The sequence below is a fragment of the Columba livia genome, chromosome 1, assembly GCF_036013475.1.
Source record: "Columba livia isolate bColLiv1 breed racing homer chromosome 1, bColLiv1.pat.W.v2, whole genome shotgun sequence".
Classification (NCBI taxonomy): Eukaryota; Metazoa; Chordata; class Aves; order Columbiformes; family Columbidae; genus Columba; species Columba livia.
Window position 1 is genome coordinate 141,047,707 of NC_088602.1, and position 16,112 is coordinate 141,063,818.

The 16,112-nt window shown below is 44.7% G+C and overlaps 1 protein-coding gene across 1 annotated transcript; it reads right to left on the bottom strand.

Annotated features, from left to right (window-relative positions):
* Positions 1 to 4,033: 4,033 nt before the first annotated feature.
* GPR19 (G protein-coupled receptor 19) lies at positions 4,034 to 14,191 on the bottom strand. The gene is made up of 2 exons (XM_021298419.2): positions 13,508 to 14,191; positions 4,034 to 5,715 (listed from the first exon to the last, which is right to left on the bottom strand). The coding sequence occupies exon 2, from the start codon at positions 5,693 to 5,695 to the stop codon at positions 4,451 to 4,453; it is 1,245 nt and encodes a 414-aa protein (XP_021154094.2). The 5' UTR covers positions 5,696 to 5,715; positions 13,508 to 14,191; the 3' UTR covers positions 4,034 to 4,450.
* Positions 14,192 to 16,112: the final 1,921 nt, after the last annotated feature.

The window sequence follows — 16,112 nt, forward strand, 5'->3', positions numbered from 1 at the left end:
TGCTGAAGTAAAAAGGAGGGGGGGCACACATAATTTGACAGTTTGTAATAGTAATTCCCAAGTGCAAACCACTTAATACCAAAAGTAAACAAGAGTGATGGAATTTCCACTAACTTGTGTCCATTTAATGGAAAAAAACTGTTTTATGGTTGGCAGTGTGTCATGTTCTTACACAGAAAGACTGAGGGGTGGATGGGCTAGAAATCCTTTCTTCCAGAGCTGCTCCTTTGCAAACAGGGTTGAGATGGGTTCATGATCGGGGAGTTTCTGTTTCCTCAGTGCCAAATCTGCCCTAATAACTTCTACCAGCTTCAGCCCACATCTGCATGCTGGTTTTCTCCTTGCTTACACAGATGCTGATGGGCACACACACGTACTCATGGTCAGTATCCCAGGCACCTCACCAGCCTTCTTGGGGCCCAGGGGTGTCTGCCTCCAGAGCTGTATCAAACTCCAGGGGCAGTCGCTGGCTATTCCCGCATTAAGTTGTGTTTCTTCAAGGTGCCTTGATCTGAGTAGCGTTGCTTGGTTTAGTCCTAAAATTCCCTCGCCCCTCATTTGTGTTATTGTTGTTTTATTTAGATCACTAAAACGATCTGTTGGCAATAAGGGGTTGTGAGTGCGGAGAGATTTGTTTTCATCGATCAGGAAAATCCTGCAGCATTTTCCATTTCTTGCATAGATAATCCATGGTCTTCTTCCTGAGTCTCTGGGACCTCTGGGGTCTTGGCAGACCAAGAGGTACCTGGTGGTCGGTGCTATCAAACCCACCCATCACCCATCCTAGAATGATGGAAGGAGTAGAAAAGATTTCTCCTTGCTCTGGTGCCAGGTCAGTACTTGGCTGTCTCCATCCATTTCATGACGGGTTTCTGAAGCCAACCCGGAGCATGGAGTAGCTTCCATTTCAACTATCAAGCTGTAGAAGATGTTCCATCTTTGGCACTGCTGTAGCGTGATGTTCTCTTCTGCTCTTAAAGTGGCAGCACCAAATGACAGTGGCTTAGTGTCATCTGAAGGGTTGGAGCTGCTGGGATGGCTTGGGCAGCCTTTCCTCGGGTACCTCTCCCAGAAGCATGGTGTTCACCAAGGCATGAACGTGGTCTTCAGCCACGGCCGATGAGGAAAAGGATAGACAGTACTGACATGACTTGGGAAGAAGAGAAATGAAAGAGGTAGAAGTGAGTATGTACATGCATACCTGACGTCCAGGCACACCGCTGCTCCTTTCGCCCTGTGGTGAAGTCTGGCTTTTCAGACTGAGGGATCAGTCAGCTAGCCAGCAATTGCAGCGATGGGTTTAGTTTGATTGCTGTGGACAATTTTTTCAACCATACCGAAAGCTGCATCATATGGAAGTAGAAATCGGGAAGGTTTATCGGTGTAACTGCATGAAGGGACTGCTGCAGGGGCAAATTCCTCTGACTTGAAACGCAGCTTACATTAGCAAGAATGTATTTTTACCGGTGCAGTTTTGGCTAGAATAAGTTATACCAGCAGAGATACACTTACTCTGATACAACTGTGCCTGTGCTTTTACTGAGAAGAAAATGTGGTCTAAGAAAGCCAAGCTCTAGACTTCAGTCACAGTCTCAGGGCCAGTTAGGGCTGTGATTTCAGGGCAGAACTGCCAACCGTTTCAGCTCAGGGACGTTGTGTCCCTAGCTGTGTGTCATGGCAGTCCTGAACTTTTCCTGGCCAGCTTGTGTAATTTTACAGCTTCTGTGAGGTGGGGAAATGTGGTTGAGTTCACAAGATGGAAAGTTGCACAGAAGTCTGTGGTTTCTCACCCGCTTGTGTGTTCTTTGGGTTTTGTATGTGAAATGTCGTCTGGCAGACTGTGGGTCTCCAACGTGGTGTTAGTGCCTTAGGGGTGGACTACTTCCTCCCTTCCTTTTCAGCAATGGAGCAAGCCTCAAGGCATCAGCCCCAGCATGTAGTGCCTGCAGCAGTGTTTTCCTTTGGGATCTGTAGTAGTCTGAGACCTTCTCCTCCTCTGCAGGCTGGAGGCTGGCTATGCACAGGCAACATCCACTGGAACATCTTTAGAGTCCAGCTGTACAAGGACTCACTACCTATAGCCTCTCTGAATGCACCTGGACAGGACAGTGACTATTAGGGCCTCTGCTGTCCATGATACCCAGATAATGAGGCTGCCTCCTGCACTGCCATTCATGTAGACTTGAAGGAACAAGTGTCCTGAGTCCCTCTAGACTCAGACCTAGTGTGAGGTGGGTAACCATGACCCTACGGTTCTCTGCAACCTCAGGTCTCATTCTGTTCAGTCCTGCTTCTTTAGTAAAACTACTAACCAAAAGAACAACTATTGCGTTTCATCTTACAACCCAATGTTAAAAATAGCATTGCAAAGTTGACCTGGCCTGCTTCCCCTAGGTCTTATTTCTTTGTGTCAGAGGTAATTGTCAAAAAAAACCTAAGCATATTGGTCATGTTTCAGGCTGAAACAACCTGCTTGGAACATGAACCACACAGAAAATATTGGTTTGGTCTTGTTTTCAAGACCCTCTCTCCCCTCAGTTTATGGGAATTTTTGCTAATGGCCTTGATGAGAAATAGCAGATCCTCATTTAACGGGGATTTCTGAGTTTGTGAAATACAGCATGGACGCGTTCCTGCAGTCACTGAAGGTTCTTACAACCATACTTTGTGTGGTGGAGGATGAGGAAGGAAGTTTTCTATCATAAATGCAGGAATATTTCTCAACAAAGGAGTTTCCCCACCCACATTGCTGGCATGAGGGTCTCTTCAGAGGATGTCAGCTTGGAACTCCACTGCACGTGTGCTTCTGCACCCTGCTGACAGGAAAGGCACATAATCACGTATGTTTAATACTCCCTGTAGTGCTTGTTACCCTCGTTTTGTTAACTTTTGTCACAGCAGCACTTCCAGGCCCCAGGCACAAACAGGAATTCAGCTGTGCCACTTTCGGTCTGAAAGCAGAAGTAAAAGATAATCCCTGAGGAGGCTGTGGCTGAGGATGTCTTCAAACTTACAGGGGGCAGCTTGAGATTTTGAAATAGGAGTATGTGGACGGATAGCTGAGACATGCACACTGTCTTCTGCCCACTGAGCTGGCTATTGCCTCATTTAACCCCTGGGATCAAACACTTTTAGGATGACTTGAATGTGAGATGCCTGCTGGTAGTCTGGACTTGAGGATGCTTGGCCATGCCCTGGCTGCTACATTGGGATGCTCCAGGGAGAACCTGATCTGGAGCTGGTTCTGTGCAAGAAATGACTGAGTCAGATGAGACTCTTCAGCACAGAAAATAAATAGCTGAGAGAATACATGACAGAGGTTTACAAACCCAAGACTGGCACAGAAAGAGTGGTTGGGGACCAACTGTTCACCATCTACTGACACGGTCGGGGCTAGCTGAAAAATAAATAGAGAACAGGAAGAAAGTGCTTGAAATCCTCAACTGAAAAGATGTCAAACCCTTGATTCTCAGGCAAAACTCTCCTGAAATCCACTTGGATGAAGCCTGAGCAAGCAGGATGGGGCTGCTTGTCCCATCTCTGGGACTTTGTGATTAGGCCCATTCTGACCTGCTCAGGATTTACTGAATGGCACCGCTTTTTGGCATCTGCTCTGTGAAAGGTGTTAGTTCTCAGCAGCGTCTGCTGGAGGCTGGAAGGAGATGTCAGGAGGCCTCTCTGTAGCTTTCCTGCTTCCTACACCCTGTCCTCAAGCACCCGCTGATGGCTACAGTCAGCGATAAGATACTGGGATGGACGGACCTGTGGTCTGAACTCTGCAGGACTCTCATGTCAACGTTGATAAGAAGACGAAATGGAAACCTTCCTGTGCAGAGGGTGCAGCACCTGAGGTGGACCCTCCACAGCTCCAGCTCACATGAACACATTAATCCAGCAGAGTGAGGGGAATTCACCAACCAGAAGGTAGTAAATAAATTGTTATCTGTGTTAGCTGGGGGTGTGCTGCTGTGCTTCTGGGCAATACTATGGGAATTGGGAAAATAAATCAGTATTCCACACACAGACTCAGTCCAGTACATATAGATGAGTTTGATAAATGCAAAGAAAAAAAAAAAAAAGGCTGTCTGTTTCAGGAAGTATAGATGGCTTTTGGTGGATACATGCATTTATACACTGTGGCCAAAATACAGGCAATTTAAAAAGTGGTGTATTTCCCTCCCGTTTTTGCCTACGTACAAAGAGTATAAGAGCTTTTCTGTTTTGTGAAACAGTTATGCTCCTGATTCAGATAGAGTAGTTTCACAAAGCAGAATGTAACTGAAAGGAAACAGACCTGAGATACCAAAATCAAGGCATTTAATAAAATAAAACATCTCTTTTTCTTCCCTAAAAGTTGAGTTAAAAAGACGTAAACATACAATGGTTCAAAACCGAGAGAAAGCTCTTTGTTCTGGGGGTACATAATAATTTTTCAAAGCAATGAAGCCAACTAGACAAACGTATTTGGAGGGTTGGACTGAATAGGCCAGGCAAGCTTTTTTTCCTTGGCTTCTCTGTTAAAAGCATCATAGATGGAGTCTTTGGTGACAGTTTTCACTGGAGCTGGGATATCTGCAATCCCAATGTGATTTTTTTTGGCTATCCTGGAACTGGTGGTGATGGTGTACGCGTTACTTCTGTAGCATTTCATAGCGGACATGCAACAAGTTTCTTTCATCCCTCTTCTGAAGTTTGCATTGTACACGGAGTAGAGGGTTGGCTTAGAGGCTGAAGAACTGAAGGAGATCCAGGTGATGGCCAGGAAAACCAAGGAGCTCTTTCTGTAGTCTGTTTCCTGTGGGTGCCACAGCTGTACCACATAAAAAGGGAGCCAGGACAGGAGGAACACCGAGTTTAACATTAAGAACATCTTGATGGTTTTCACCTTTGTTCTTGGGACAATATTCATTGTCCTCCTGACAGTCATGCCACCGGTACCTATTCTCCAAATGTACTTGATGACCTTCTGGTAGAAGAGGATAATGAGGGTGGATGGGATGAGAAATACCACCAAGAGGTGGATGATACTGTAGATGGCTCCTTCCCAAGAGTCCGGAAGAAAAAAGTTGCAGTGGTCATTGCTGTTGGAGCTGTAGAAAAAGAAAGCCGGTGATGCAAACAGGGCATGAAATAGCCAAGAGGCCAGGATCATTTTCTTGGCTTTCTCCCTGGACACTTTGAAGCTGAGGGGATAGACGATAGTGTAGAATCGATCCACACATATAGAGAGAAGCACGTATATCTGGACTCCAGGGCTGAGGTACTGTATGTACCTGACCAGCTTGCACATCACGTTCCCCAGTGTCCACCTGCCATAGGTAAACTGGAGCAGCACGAAGGGTGCGCTTGCAATACTGAGGAGAAGGTCTGCACAAGCCATGGAGACAACAAAATAGTTAGTGGTGGATTGTGTCCTCCTGCTCCTGTGGATCACTAAGCACACAAGGGAGTTTCCAAAGACAGAAACGAGCCACAATGCTCCCAAAACTATGCTGGCTGCTGCTAGTTCACCCGGCTTCAGTTTGTACTGCAGGGCAGTGTGGTTCCTGCTTGAGCTGGGTCCTATGGGTGACTCCGTCATCTCATGGCCAGCAGGAGGGTTGGAGGCATTGGAGTAGCTCTTGTTCTGCAGCAGGAGCAATAAGGCAGGGAGAACAAAAGGACCGCTGCTGTTATCCATGCTGTGGGCAAACATGGCCACCTCTCTTACTCAGGCTGCATACAAACAGGAGAGAAAAGGGTGTATTTAACAGGTACGTGTGAAAAACCTGCCTTAACCAATGCAAGAGATGTTAAGTAGTATATCTTGATTTCAGAGAAACAGTCAGAAATATACGATTAAACTGTCTAGTACCACAGAGGCCATTAAATTTCATGCAGATTTTGATTAATGGTGTGGATACTTTGGATCGAACTGTAGCTGCTCCTTTGTGGCAGGTACAGTACACAGAATGGGATGTGACAGGTACAACCTTCTGTTTTAAGGAGGACTGAGACATGAATCCATATATTGCTAGACACACTTTCCAATCTTGAATTTAGCCAGATTATTAGGTTGATCCTAGTCTATCACAGGGATAAAATTGAAAAATTCTTAATATACGTGGCTATGCACATACAAACACCTTGCCAGGAGCTGATGCTCCAAAGAGTGTCCTTTCTATCATGGTGTTTACATGCAAAGGCTCTTACTCATTACAAATAGAAAATCTGTTTCTGTGAGTATATTGTGTGAGTGCTTAACTCCAGAGTCTGGATATTGTGCAAGACGAATCAGGATTCAATTAATGACCAGAAGATCAAAAAGTTCATACCAGAAGTCAAATGGACAAGTTCAAAAAGCCATCACCATTCTCCTCAGCTTTCCAAGTGATCCAAATTCCCAGCTTTACTTTCTGAGTTTTTTGTCAGTGTATTGCTGATCCTTTTATTTTTCTCTGCCTACTCTAAGACTGTATCTATCACCAATTACTTTCTCCTTCTCTGCCTACTCAGAGAAGAGCCTGAAAGCGCAAAGCCACTGGATGAATGTGGAATTTTGCTCCTTTTGCATGTCACCTTCAATAATGGAATGCAATAAATAACCAGATATGGAAGAGGAAAAGATGTATTAATTCCCTGATGCGATTAGGGAAGATTTTTTTTTCCCTCTGGATTTTAGACCCTGTATTCATTAGCTTTGCTTAATATAACATTGTGTGTTTCACGTAAACAGGCTCGATGTACCATCAGCTGTGCAGCACAGGCATAAATTTAGCATGCTTGGAAACACAGCGTGTCTTTGGCAGCAGTGCGGTGCAGCTGCAGGATTGCAACCAGCCCATGTAGCCCCAGCCAGGCTGCACCTCTCCTCCCCACCTCACACCCTGCCCGACTGCTGACCCCGCATCATCGGAAAATGGGTCAACGCGTGAGTCACCGATGCTAGTCTCAAAGCAACTGGCTTTATTTAGCAGCTTTCACATGCAGGTGGTGTCTCGAAGCTGGAAACACGACTCAGGCTTAAGTTGCACTCGTAGCTGAAGCAGTTTGAGGTTGGTAACAACTGGGTTTGTTTCACCGAGGCTTGTTAAACAAGGAGTTATGCACGGCACTGTCCTGGTGTTCCTGCTCTGGCAGGGGCATAGGACTAAATGATCCTCCCAGTCACTAACATTCTGTGATTCTGTGTGACATTATCAGTGAGACCCAGAACTGGGTGTTGTGGTTGAGTTGCCAGCCACCTGCAAGGGGCAGAGTCAGCAGGTGATACATTGCCTCTTGTACTGTCTTCTGCTGGAGGGTGCCTTCTGCAGGTGCTGCCCAGCCTGGCCTTCGCTTTCCCCTCATCCTTAGTTGCCTTCCCTCATCGCTTTCTTGGTACCTTTGCCTGGCAGATGATTCCTGGTTTCTGAAACAACTCCCCTTCGCCTTTCCCCACCCTCTGTCAGGTGGATCTTCTCTCCTGGAGATATCCTGCCACCATCAGCTGTCTGTAGGGTCTCTGCCAGAGCGGCAGGATGCACTGACAGTACAACCCACTAAATTACACATTAGAATTCTCTGTAATAGAATAATACATGTGGAGCCTATTAACCAGATGGAAAAGGACATTATGGGCTAATTTTCTTCCGTAATTTTCTTTCTTGCCATATAGATGTGCCATTTAAAAACAGCCAGCTGCAAAAATTAAGCTTCATAGAAGAATAACAAGATGAAATTTCTTGACCAGTATGGGAAACTAGTGGAAGTCAGGTTCAGAAGAATGAAACTACCTTCCTAAGCTGTTATAATATGCAGACTTGCTAGCACTGTTCTCAAATTTCTGCCAGTGAGCCGACCTGCTGTTGTGTCTGTCCAGAACTGAGACATGCAGGTCAATAAACCCCAAAACAGTTACAGGCTTGTAACAGTACTTTTTTTCTGTCACATTTTGCCCAACCACTGTTCGCTGGATAACTCAGGTTATCTGCAAAGATTATTTTGAGAAGACAGGAATTCGGCAGCCCCATCAGGGATGAGTCTGTAACAGCCTCAGAGGTATGTGTGGAGAAGTAACTGGTGGATGCCCACAGAGGAAGGAGATTGGCAAGACACTCCGTTTTCAGGGTTATCCCTTTGGACTGATAGCAAAGGAAACATATTCTTTCTAACTCTCCAAAGCAGACTTTTTGTTAGAGATTAAGTCTTCGAGCCAGAAGAACTTCATCAAATCACTGCCTCATGTACTTTGCTGTTGCATAAAACCCATATGACATAGTTACTATGTGTTTGTGTGCTTACTGTCCTGTCTAGAAATGTAGTGTCCATTGCAATTTGGAAGAGTAAAACCTGGTAAGAGTCTCAAAGGAATGCAATAAATGGCTTTTTAAGTGTTTAATCAAAAGAATAAACATTTTGTTTCCTGTTTTCCAGGATTAAAAAGGTAGCTAAAGAAACAGATAATTACACTTTACTTAACCTAGCACTAGCAGAGGGGCTTTTTTATTCAACATATTTACCTCTCTGCTTCATAACTGCAAAGCACCAGGCAAGCTTTGGCCAAGCAAATTATTTCCAAAGCCTGAAGCTGGTCATTTACTCCATACACTCCCTCTCTGAAGAATATCTCAGGATTTGCTGCCAGACTGGAAGAGGAATAGTTCATCTGAGTTTGATCAACATTAAAAGTGGGAGTAAATTGAATCAGAATGTGGGAGGGGTGTAAGATGGGTGTAAGATGCTAGAAGGTGATGTTTTCCCTGCTTAAATTCAAATTAACTACCCCGTGCATGCATTGTCTCAATGCAATAATCGTTCTATAGAAGAGCACAGAGTCTTTTAATCTCTGTTTCTTGCTATGCAGAGATGACTGTGTGCTTATTGAGGCCATTTAGTACTTCTAGTGGAGCAATGCAGATACACATGCTTTTGTAAGCACACAGATTCCCTGCTTGTTCTTTTCTCTGGTCTAGTGCTCATAAAAATGCTCAGCTATTCGCCCTTTTCCTCTTATGAAGGATTTTCTATTCTCCAGGCAGCTCTTCTGAGCAAAGCCTGAAAATCTCTTGAGGTGAAGAGTGTTCTTCCTCACTCTCTGCATTCCAGTGCATGGGGATAGAAAACATCTGCCCCTCTTTTGTCAGGAAAAATAAAATGCTTTGAATGCAATAAAACTTTTGAGATCAATACCTATGTCTCATAGGCTGCTGCCTGCTCTCTGGCTCTACCCAGCTGGTGGAGATTCTTCTTCTGCAGCATGGGCAGCTAAAGATGACATGACCAGAAGAGTGGATAGGCTGTTTCGTGGATGAAGCTTTCAGTGCCAGTGTGGTCACAGCTCAACTTATGGCAAAAGCTTCTGAACTGAACTGATAATATAAGTTGATATATATCATCGCATCTTAAATCAGCATCTGAGATCCTAGCCTGTACTGCAGGGTGAAGTCATGGGAGTGGGAAATATGGATGGAATCAAATATAGGAATGAAATGTTCTTAATTTCTAGCACATCTAAAGAATGTATGTTATACTTAGCTAACGCATGAGCGTGAATCTAAACAAGGTTTTTCTACTGCATGCTTGAGAAAAATAAGGGCATCTAGACAGCCTCTTTGCCATCAACCTTCATTGACTCTTCATGTTCTTTCCTGAGTATTTTAACAAGGTGTTAAAGCTGAGAACAAGGATATAACACTGCAACACTTGCTGAAATTTGGGCCAATTTATATTTCCTGTGCTGGTTGCCTGGGAATAATCCTTTTTCATCTTTATTCTTGTGACTGAGCTTAATAAGTGGTCAGGAATGCAGTAACTAACTAGACCAAGAACAGGGTCCACCTATTGGTTCTTGGTCTACCAGCTCACATGTGGAGGAACTACTCTGAAGGCAGTCCTGTAGCACTGGGTTTGAGGCCTGGCCCAGGGCAAATCCATGGGGCACGATTTTGATGGACATGCAGGGTTCAAAACCATACATAAGTCAAAAGCTATGGCACACTGTCTGAGTCTTAAGAGATAGTGCCATCTCTTGAAGCAAATTGTGGTGTTGAAGGGTCTGGGAGCAACATATTTTTCCTGCACCTGAAATCAGTTGTTGTTTCTCATGCATTTACCATGGATTAAGACTGACATGCAGGCACTCACTGTAAGTCTGTTAACCTGAGGTTTGTTGCTAAGACCTTGTAATTTATTTGTGCACCTAATCCCTATAAGTGCATTTATTCTCTGTTGGTGATGGGAAGGAGCCCTTATGGTAACTGCAGATTCCACTTATACCCAACAACATGCTCTGGGTCCAGGGACAGACAGTGGTAAAATATGAACCACATTTGTGCTCGCCGCTACCTAGACAGTCACCCTCACCTCATCAGCATCTGCAGAGTGAGGGAAGAGGTGTAACTCTCTTCAGCCAGGGCTATGCTGAAGCACATACGGAGTTTGCAGCCCTCAGGTCTGTAGAGAGGATGACCTTTCTGAACAGACAGGCAGGGTCACCTACAGTGGGAAATTAATTCTCCAGTGTCTGTGGGGTAGGGTCATACGTAAGGCCCGGGGAGGCCACAGCCTTCCTTCCACACACCCAGACTGTGCTAAATGAATTGTTGGGTTTGCCATGACCATTTGACAGGCTGATTCTTCCATCTGTCTCCTCTACTCTTGCCCAGGGCCTGGTCTGGCCCCGGAGACACAAACATCGTGGTGCTCTGCCTACTACCTCATGAGCATAACAAGTTCAACACACTGTTTATGAACAGATACACAGTGATTATGAGTCTCCTGTTATAGATGCAACTCTTCTTCTCCAAAGGAAAGACCCACAGAGTTTTAAGTGTCTCAGAGATTTATTCTATCCTCCTACTACTGTGATAAGTAGGCAAAACTCTAGATTGGTACTGATGTAAGAATGATGACAGAACCCAGAGCTTTCCTCAGAGTGACTGTGGGGGCATGAAATAGTGGGAGCAGGGAGAAGAGGCACTGACCTCATTTCCTACTCTGAGTCAAAATAGGTTCTACCTGCTGGAGGTGTCCAAGAAGAGCGTGGAGAAGCGTGAAATGTACCTTTGCAGGATGCCTGCCTTCCTTAATGGTGATTGAGCCTGTACTTGGACATGGCAAGTCTGGACCCTTTCCTGAGTCAGAGGTAAAAAAACAGATGCTCTCTCCTACACACTTACATTAATTTTTGGCAACACCAGGCCCTGCCCACAACACAGCACACTCTTCTGCTTGATGTGATGCACGCAGTGGTTACCAGGGCTGGTTTGTCATTGTGGGTGTTGACAGATAGTCTGTGGTAAATCTCACACTTGGCTGATTTCTCTGCCCATCTCTGGGAAACTCTCACTCTCTCTCCACTGAGTGTCCTCTCCCTGGCAGGGAAAACATGCCAGCAGCTTCAGTGAGGGCTCCAGCAGCTTTGCTCACCCTCTCGTTAGCAGTGAACACTAGTTCCCCTCCTAGGAGAACCTTAGGTCTTGGGTTTTTTTTTGTTGTTGTTGCTTCTGTATGAAAAGGTGATATAGAAAGGAATTCTTGATATTAAATCTTGTAAAATCTGCTTTCTCAGCACACAAGAAGTTAATATGGTAACAGGATTTGTGCACTGGCACAAACATCTGTGCTGTGATGTAAGAGTTCCTGTCACACAGCTCTTGTCCATTTTCAGCAATGTAGATCTAGTGCTCACATGACACAGGTCACCTGTGCCAGACAGTGACAGAGAGTGGGGCAGCACTAGTGGCTGATAATCACAGCAGGGATAGAGTTGTCAGAGATCAGAAGGTAGGAATAAGGGAAAGACACCTGAACGAGTAGTAGGAGAACATTCCCATGTGCCTCTGCCAGGTGATATGTCCATTAGTGAGAACATTTCATAGTCTCCCTATATTGACTTTATTGGAGAAGCCAGGAAGGCTGAAGACCATGCCAAGTCCATAGTTAGGTTGGAAATACCTGATGCAGAGATGGTTGTTGGAAGGGATGTCTCAGCTGATCTATGTTCAGGGAGGACAAAAGCAGGCTAGAAGAAGCCACTGAGGCAAGATGCTGGTCTACTGATAACCCCTGAACTGGAGATGTCTTCTTGGACAGGGTGCCAGCTGCAAGAGCTCTGTTGGCTGTCTGTCAGAGATAAAGTCTAGGGAATGATGGAAGCTGCTGGAATGGAGAAATCCCAAACACACAAGCGCTGCATCATGTTTTGGTGCTGGAAGAACAGTGTTTGTGGTGGGGAGGGGGAGAAGAATCTGCCTGAGGGTATTAGGGGATTATTCTACAATGTCTGATTGAAATTGCTCTATAAACTGTTAAACACCTCAGGGAGGATGGCTGGTGGGGCTGCCAAAGATCATGCAGATGGAGATAATATGGTGTGACCCAGATTGGGGAATCGCACTGCACAGTTTTGTAAACAGAGTCTTCACAGGAGAACTGCAAGGGACTAAGAGTCTGCAAGCTCTTACTTTAAGCTAAGGAGCTGAGCTTTCCAAACGTGTCAAAGGTATGGAAATTCCTCCCCTTACTGACTCATCTGAGACCAGGATGTTTAAAATAAATGCACAGATCAAGCTTCCAAAAATCCATATTTAGACACCCAAATAAGGATTAGTTTTTAAGGATGCCTCTGGGTTGGCATCCAATTTTTCTGCAAATCAAATGAGTTGTTTAAGTGATTAATAGTGCCTTTAACAACCAGTCTTCAAGAACCACATTTGAAAATCCTTGCCAGAAAGAACTGGCTATGGACCCTGCCTCACACACACAAATGGCCTTTTGAAAGCAGAATGCAGTGTTACTTCTTCATTACTCTGTGGAGCTAATGTACTGTTTGACATGCTGGAAGCCAGCTGGACAAATGAAAAATACTGCTATGCATTCTTAGAGAGTATGCGCGTGAATTAGCAAAAGCAGAATAGCTGTCTTGCCTCTGCTGGCTACAGATAAGCAAAGATTACTATGCTTGTGGTGTTTCCCTAAGTAGCTGCATCCAGGCATCAATGCAGAAAAAAGGGAGACAATGCTTTCAGAAAGGCTGATTTCAAATTAATGACTGAAAAATACAAAAGCAAATGTTTTAGTGCAATAACATGAGGAAGAAAGAAGCTGTTTGAATTTACCTATAGAGAAAAAACAAAACCAAAAACAGATGGGCAAATGGGTCTGCTCCATCTCAGTAAATGTAATTTTCTGCTTTCATCAAACTGATCATGTTGGGTGATTGTATTAAGACATGTAAGTGGCATAATTGAAAAATAATTAATATAGATATTTAGAATGTAGATTTGTGCAGAAAATATAGATTCTTATTCTGTAGTAATACTACACACCTCTCTGCTTTCAGCAAGTTCATCTTAAAATTCAAGCCCCACAGAGCATTTGCTCCTGAGGAATGAACCCTCCTTGCTAAACCCCAAGGATTTTAAAAGCACGTAAAGAAATACACAGAAGACAAATTACTGGAAAAGATCACCTTGCTTGTCTCTGCAAAGAGAATTATCCCTTTAGCCACAGTACGGTTCAGCACAGCACTTAGCCATCCACATACCTGCTCCAAAGCTTAATCCCAGAGGCGCTGGTTTCATCCTTTCTCTGTTTGTAATCCCAAGTGAAGGCACCCCTGGGAAGGTGTCAGTCATACTGGAATCCACGGAGTATATTCACATCAGTAGCTGCCTCTGCCCGGATATTTGCAAATCTGGTTGAAGAGGAGTGATCATTCTACCCCCCTTCTTTGACAGAGGAAAAAAAAATGACGTTTCGCAGGGCTGGCTGCTGCCATCAGTTTCTTTCTGTGTCATGTGGGATGCAGATCATGTGGCTGTCCCCTCCTCAGGACCCCGCCGCCTCGGGCCTTCCTTTCTCCCGCATTCTTTCACCTCCCCGCACCCTGCGGGATGTCCCTTCCCCGCCCCGTCGGGGCTGGGCGGTGCGGGGCCCGTCAGCACCACGGACAGCGGCGCGGCCCCCGCCCGTCCCTTGAGCCCCGACGGGACGGGCACCAGGCTGCCCCCCCAAAACCGCGGCGGGGCTCCCCCCGGCTCGGCCCTTCGCAAGTCCCCGGGGGCAGGGGAGGGCAGCCCCGAGGGGCAGGGCCGCCCCTCGGTCTGCCGCGGGATTTGGCTGCCGGCGCTGACGCCCCGGTTGCTATGGCGAGGCGCGGCTGCTAGAGCGGATGCTTTTCTTCCACCATGGTCACCATGGGTCCCTGCCGACTGAAAGAGACGGAGGGAATGAATAAGGAGAGGGAGGTGGAGAGAATATTTAATTAGCTTCCTCTGGGAATCTGTGTTTTTTTTTTTTTTTAATTCCCATGAAAATACTGAAATTCATTAAGAAAAAAAGAGATAAATCAGACTGTTTGTTCCCCTCATTTAGCATTGGGCACCTTTATTATTATTATTATTATTATTATTATTGTTGTTGTTGTTGTTGTTGTTGTTGTATGGGGAATGGCACTGACACCATTTCCTCATGCTCTCTGTCACACGCACTTTATCAAACAGGGCAAAGTAATAACAGCCCTCCCCAAATTTCAGCAAGAGGTCTCTCACAAACGTTTGTCCCGCAGAAGTACAATGGCTCCCTAAATTATATTATGCCGTAAGCATAAGGATGGAATGTATCAATTTAGTCCTGACAAACTTTCTACTTGTGAACTAACCAAGGAAATTGTTTGGTGCGTGGATTTCTGCTATCTCAGGATTTCTCATTAGGTACAAGGGCAAGGTGAAACAACAAAGGTTGACTCGAAGGCTGGATATTTTCCTCAATTTTTCAGGGGAGAAACCCAAGTATATATTTATATTTGTTTTTGATTTAATTTCTTTAGGGTAGTGGAGGAAAAGTGCAGTTGCTTATTGAAAGTTACTTTCAAGGAAGGACACTGAAATAAACAGGGTTTCTTTTAGAGTAATTACTGCAGTATGGTTTAATTTCCTATATGTTACATTTTTAAGCTGCACTGCATGCAGTGGAGCAGGTAGCCCAAGAAACAAGTAAGAAATATGGAATAACTTCTATACAAAGAATGGTTCAAATAGACTAGGATTGTTTTACCTGGTTAGAAATGGGTAAGGTGTGGGCAGATTTGGTAGAGTGAATGACACAGGGAGTGTGACTAGGGACTGCCTGTCCATCTTCCAATAGAAGAACTTGGAAGAGGGCATCAGATGAAGGAACCTGGCTCAGAATACGCAGAAGGGTTTGTTTCCTTGAAGTGTGGGGGTAGCTCTATGGATCTTCTTGCCAAAGGATACTGTAGGTGCTGAATTTCATGTGAATTTGAAGGAAGATTGAAAAAAAGTGTTTGGAATAGTGCTTAATAGATCTAAACTGTCCTAAGCCAATAAGCCACATTGCTTTCAGAAAATCCTCTGAATTCAGGACATTTGGAGGTTGGGAGAAGTCTTGGCGAAGGTATTGTACTGGGATTCAGGAAAATATATGTCTTTTAACCAAGGCAATAATTTTATAAAGTTTAAGTCGGGAATGTGGCTTTCCAAATATATCTACAACATATCCCTGTCCAGTGGCAATAGTAATGGCAGCTTGACCATGCACCAGCTTAATTTCCAGATGTTTCACTCTGTGTTTCAAACTTTGCTGATTTTTCCCAGCAAATTTCTCGTTTTTACTGTTTTCCTCCTTGTAACTGTCAGTGTCAGAGGAAGATAAACTTTCACCTTCTTTATTAGTTTCACTGACAGTGAAGGATGGTGAAGGAAGGTTACCTGACACCTGTGTTGATGGAGAATTGCACAGGGAAATGGAAACTCCTGGGCTGACTCACACAATTGTTCTTCTAGTTTAAGGATGCAGCTTTGGCAGTGCTAAATGCACAAAGTTTTGGAAGAAGGCCTGAAAACCTGACAGTTGTTTTGTGAATTCTCTTTCTTGCCACATAGACATAAGGATCAAGGCTTGAAATATGTAGTGATATTAGTTTCTCATGAGCTTAGCTCGCATTATCTACCCTCGTGGCTGCTGAATTAATCAAGCCTTTATAAAATCCATGTACCTCATTTTGATATTGATAAACTGGAAGTGGGGTGAGGATATACACCTCATTCAGCATACCCAGAGAACCTGAAACATCCGTTGTTCTTATTAGGAGATTTGCTTCTCTGACAGGACTCATGCATTTTCTCAAG

Bases quoted from the DNA above. Each gene is read 5' to 3' on its own strand.
- GPR19 (XM_021298419.2), bottom strand. From the start codon at position 5,695: ATGTTTGCCCACAGCATGGATAACAGCAGCGGTCCTTTTGTTCTCCCT.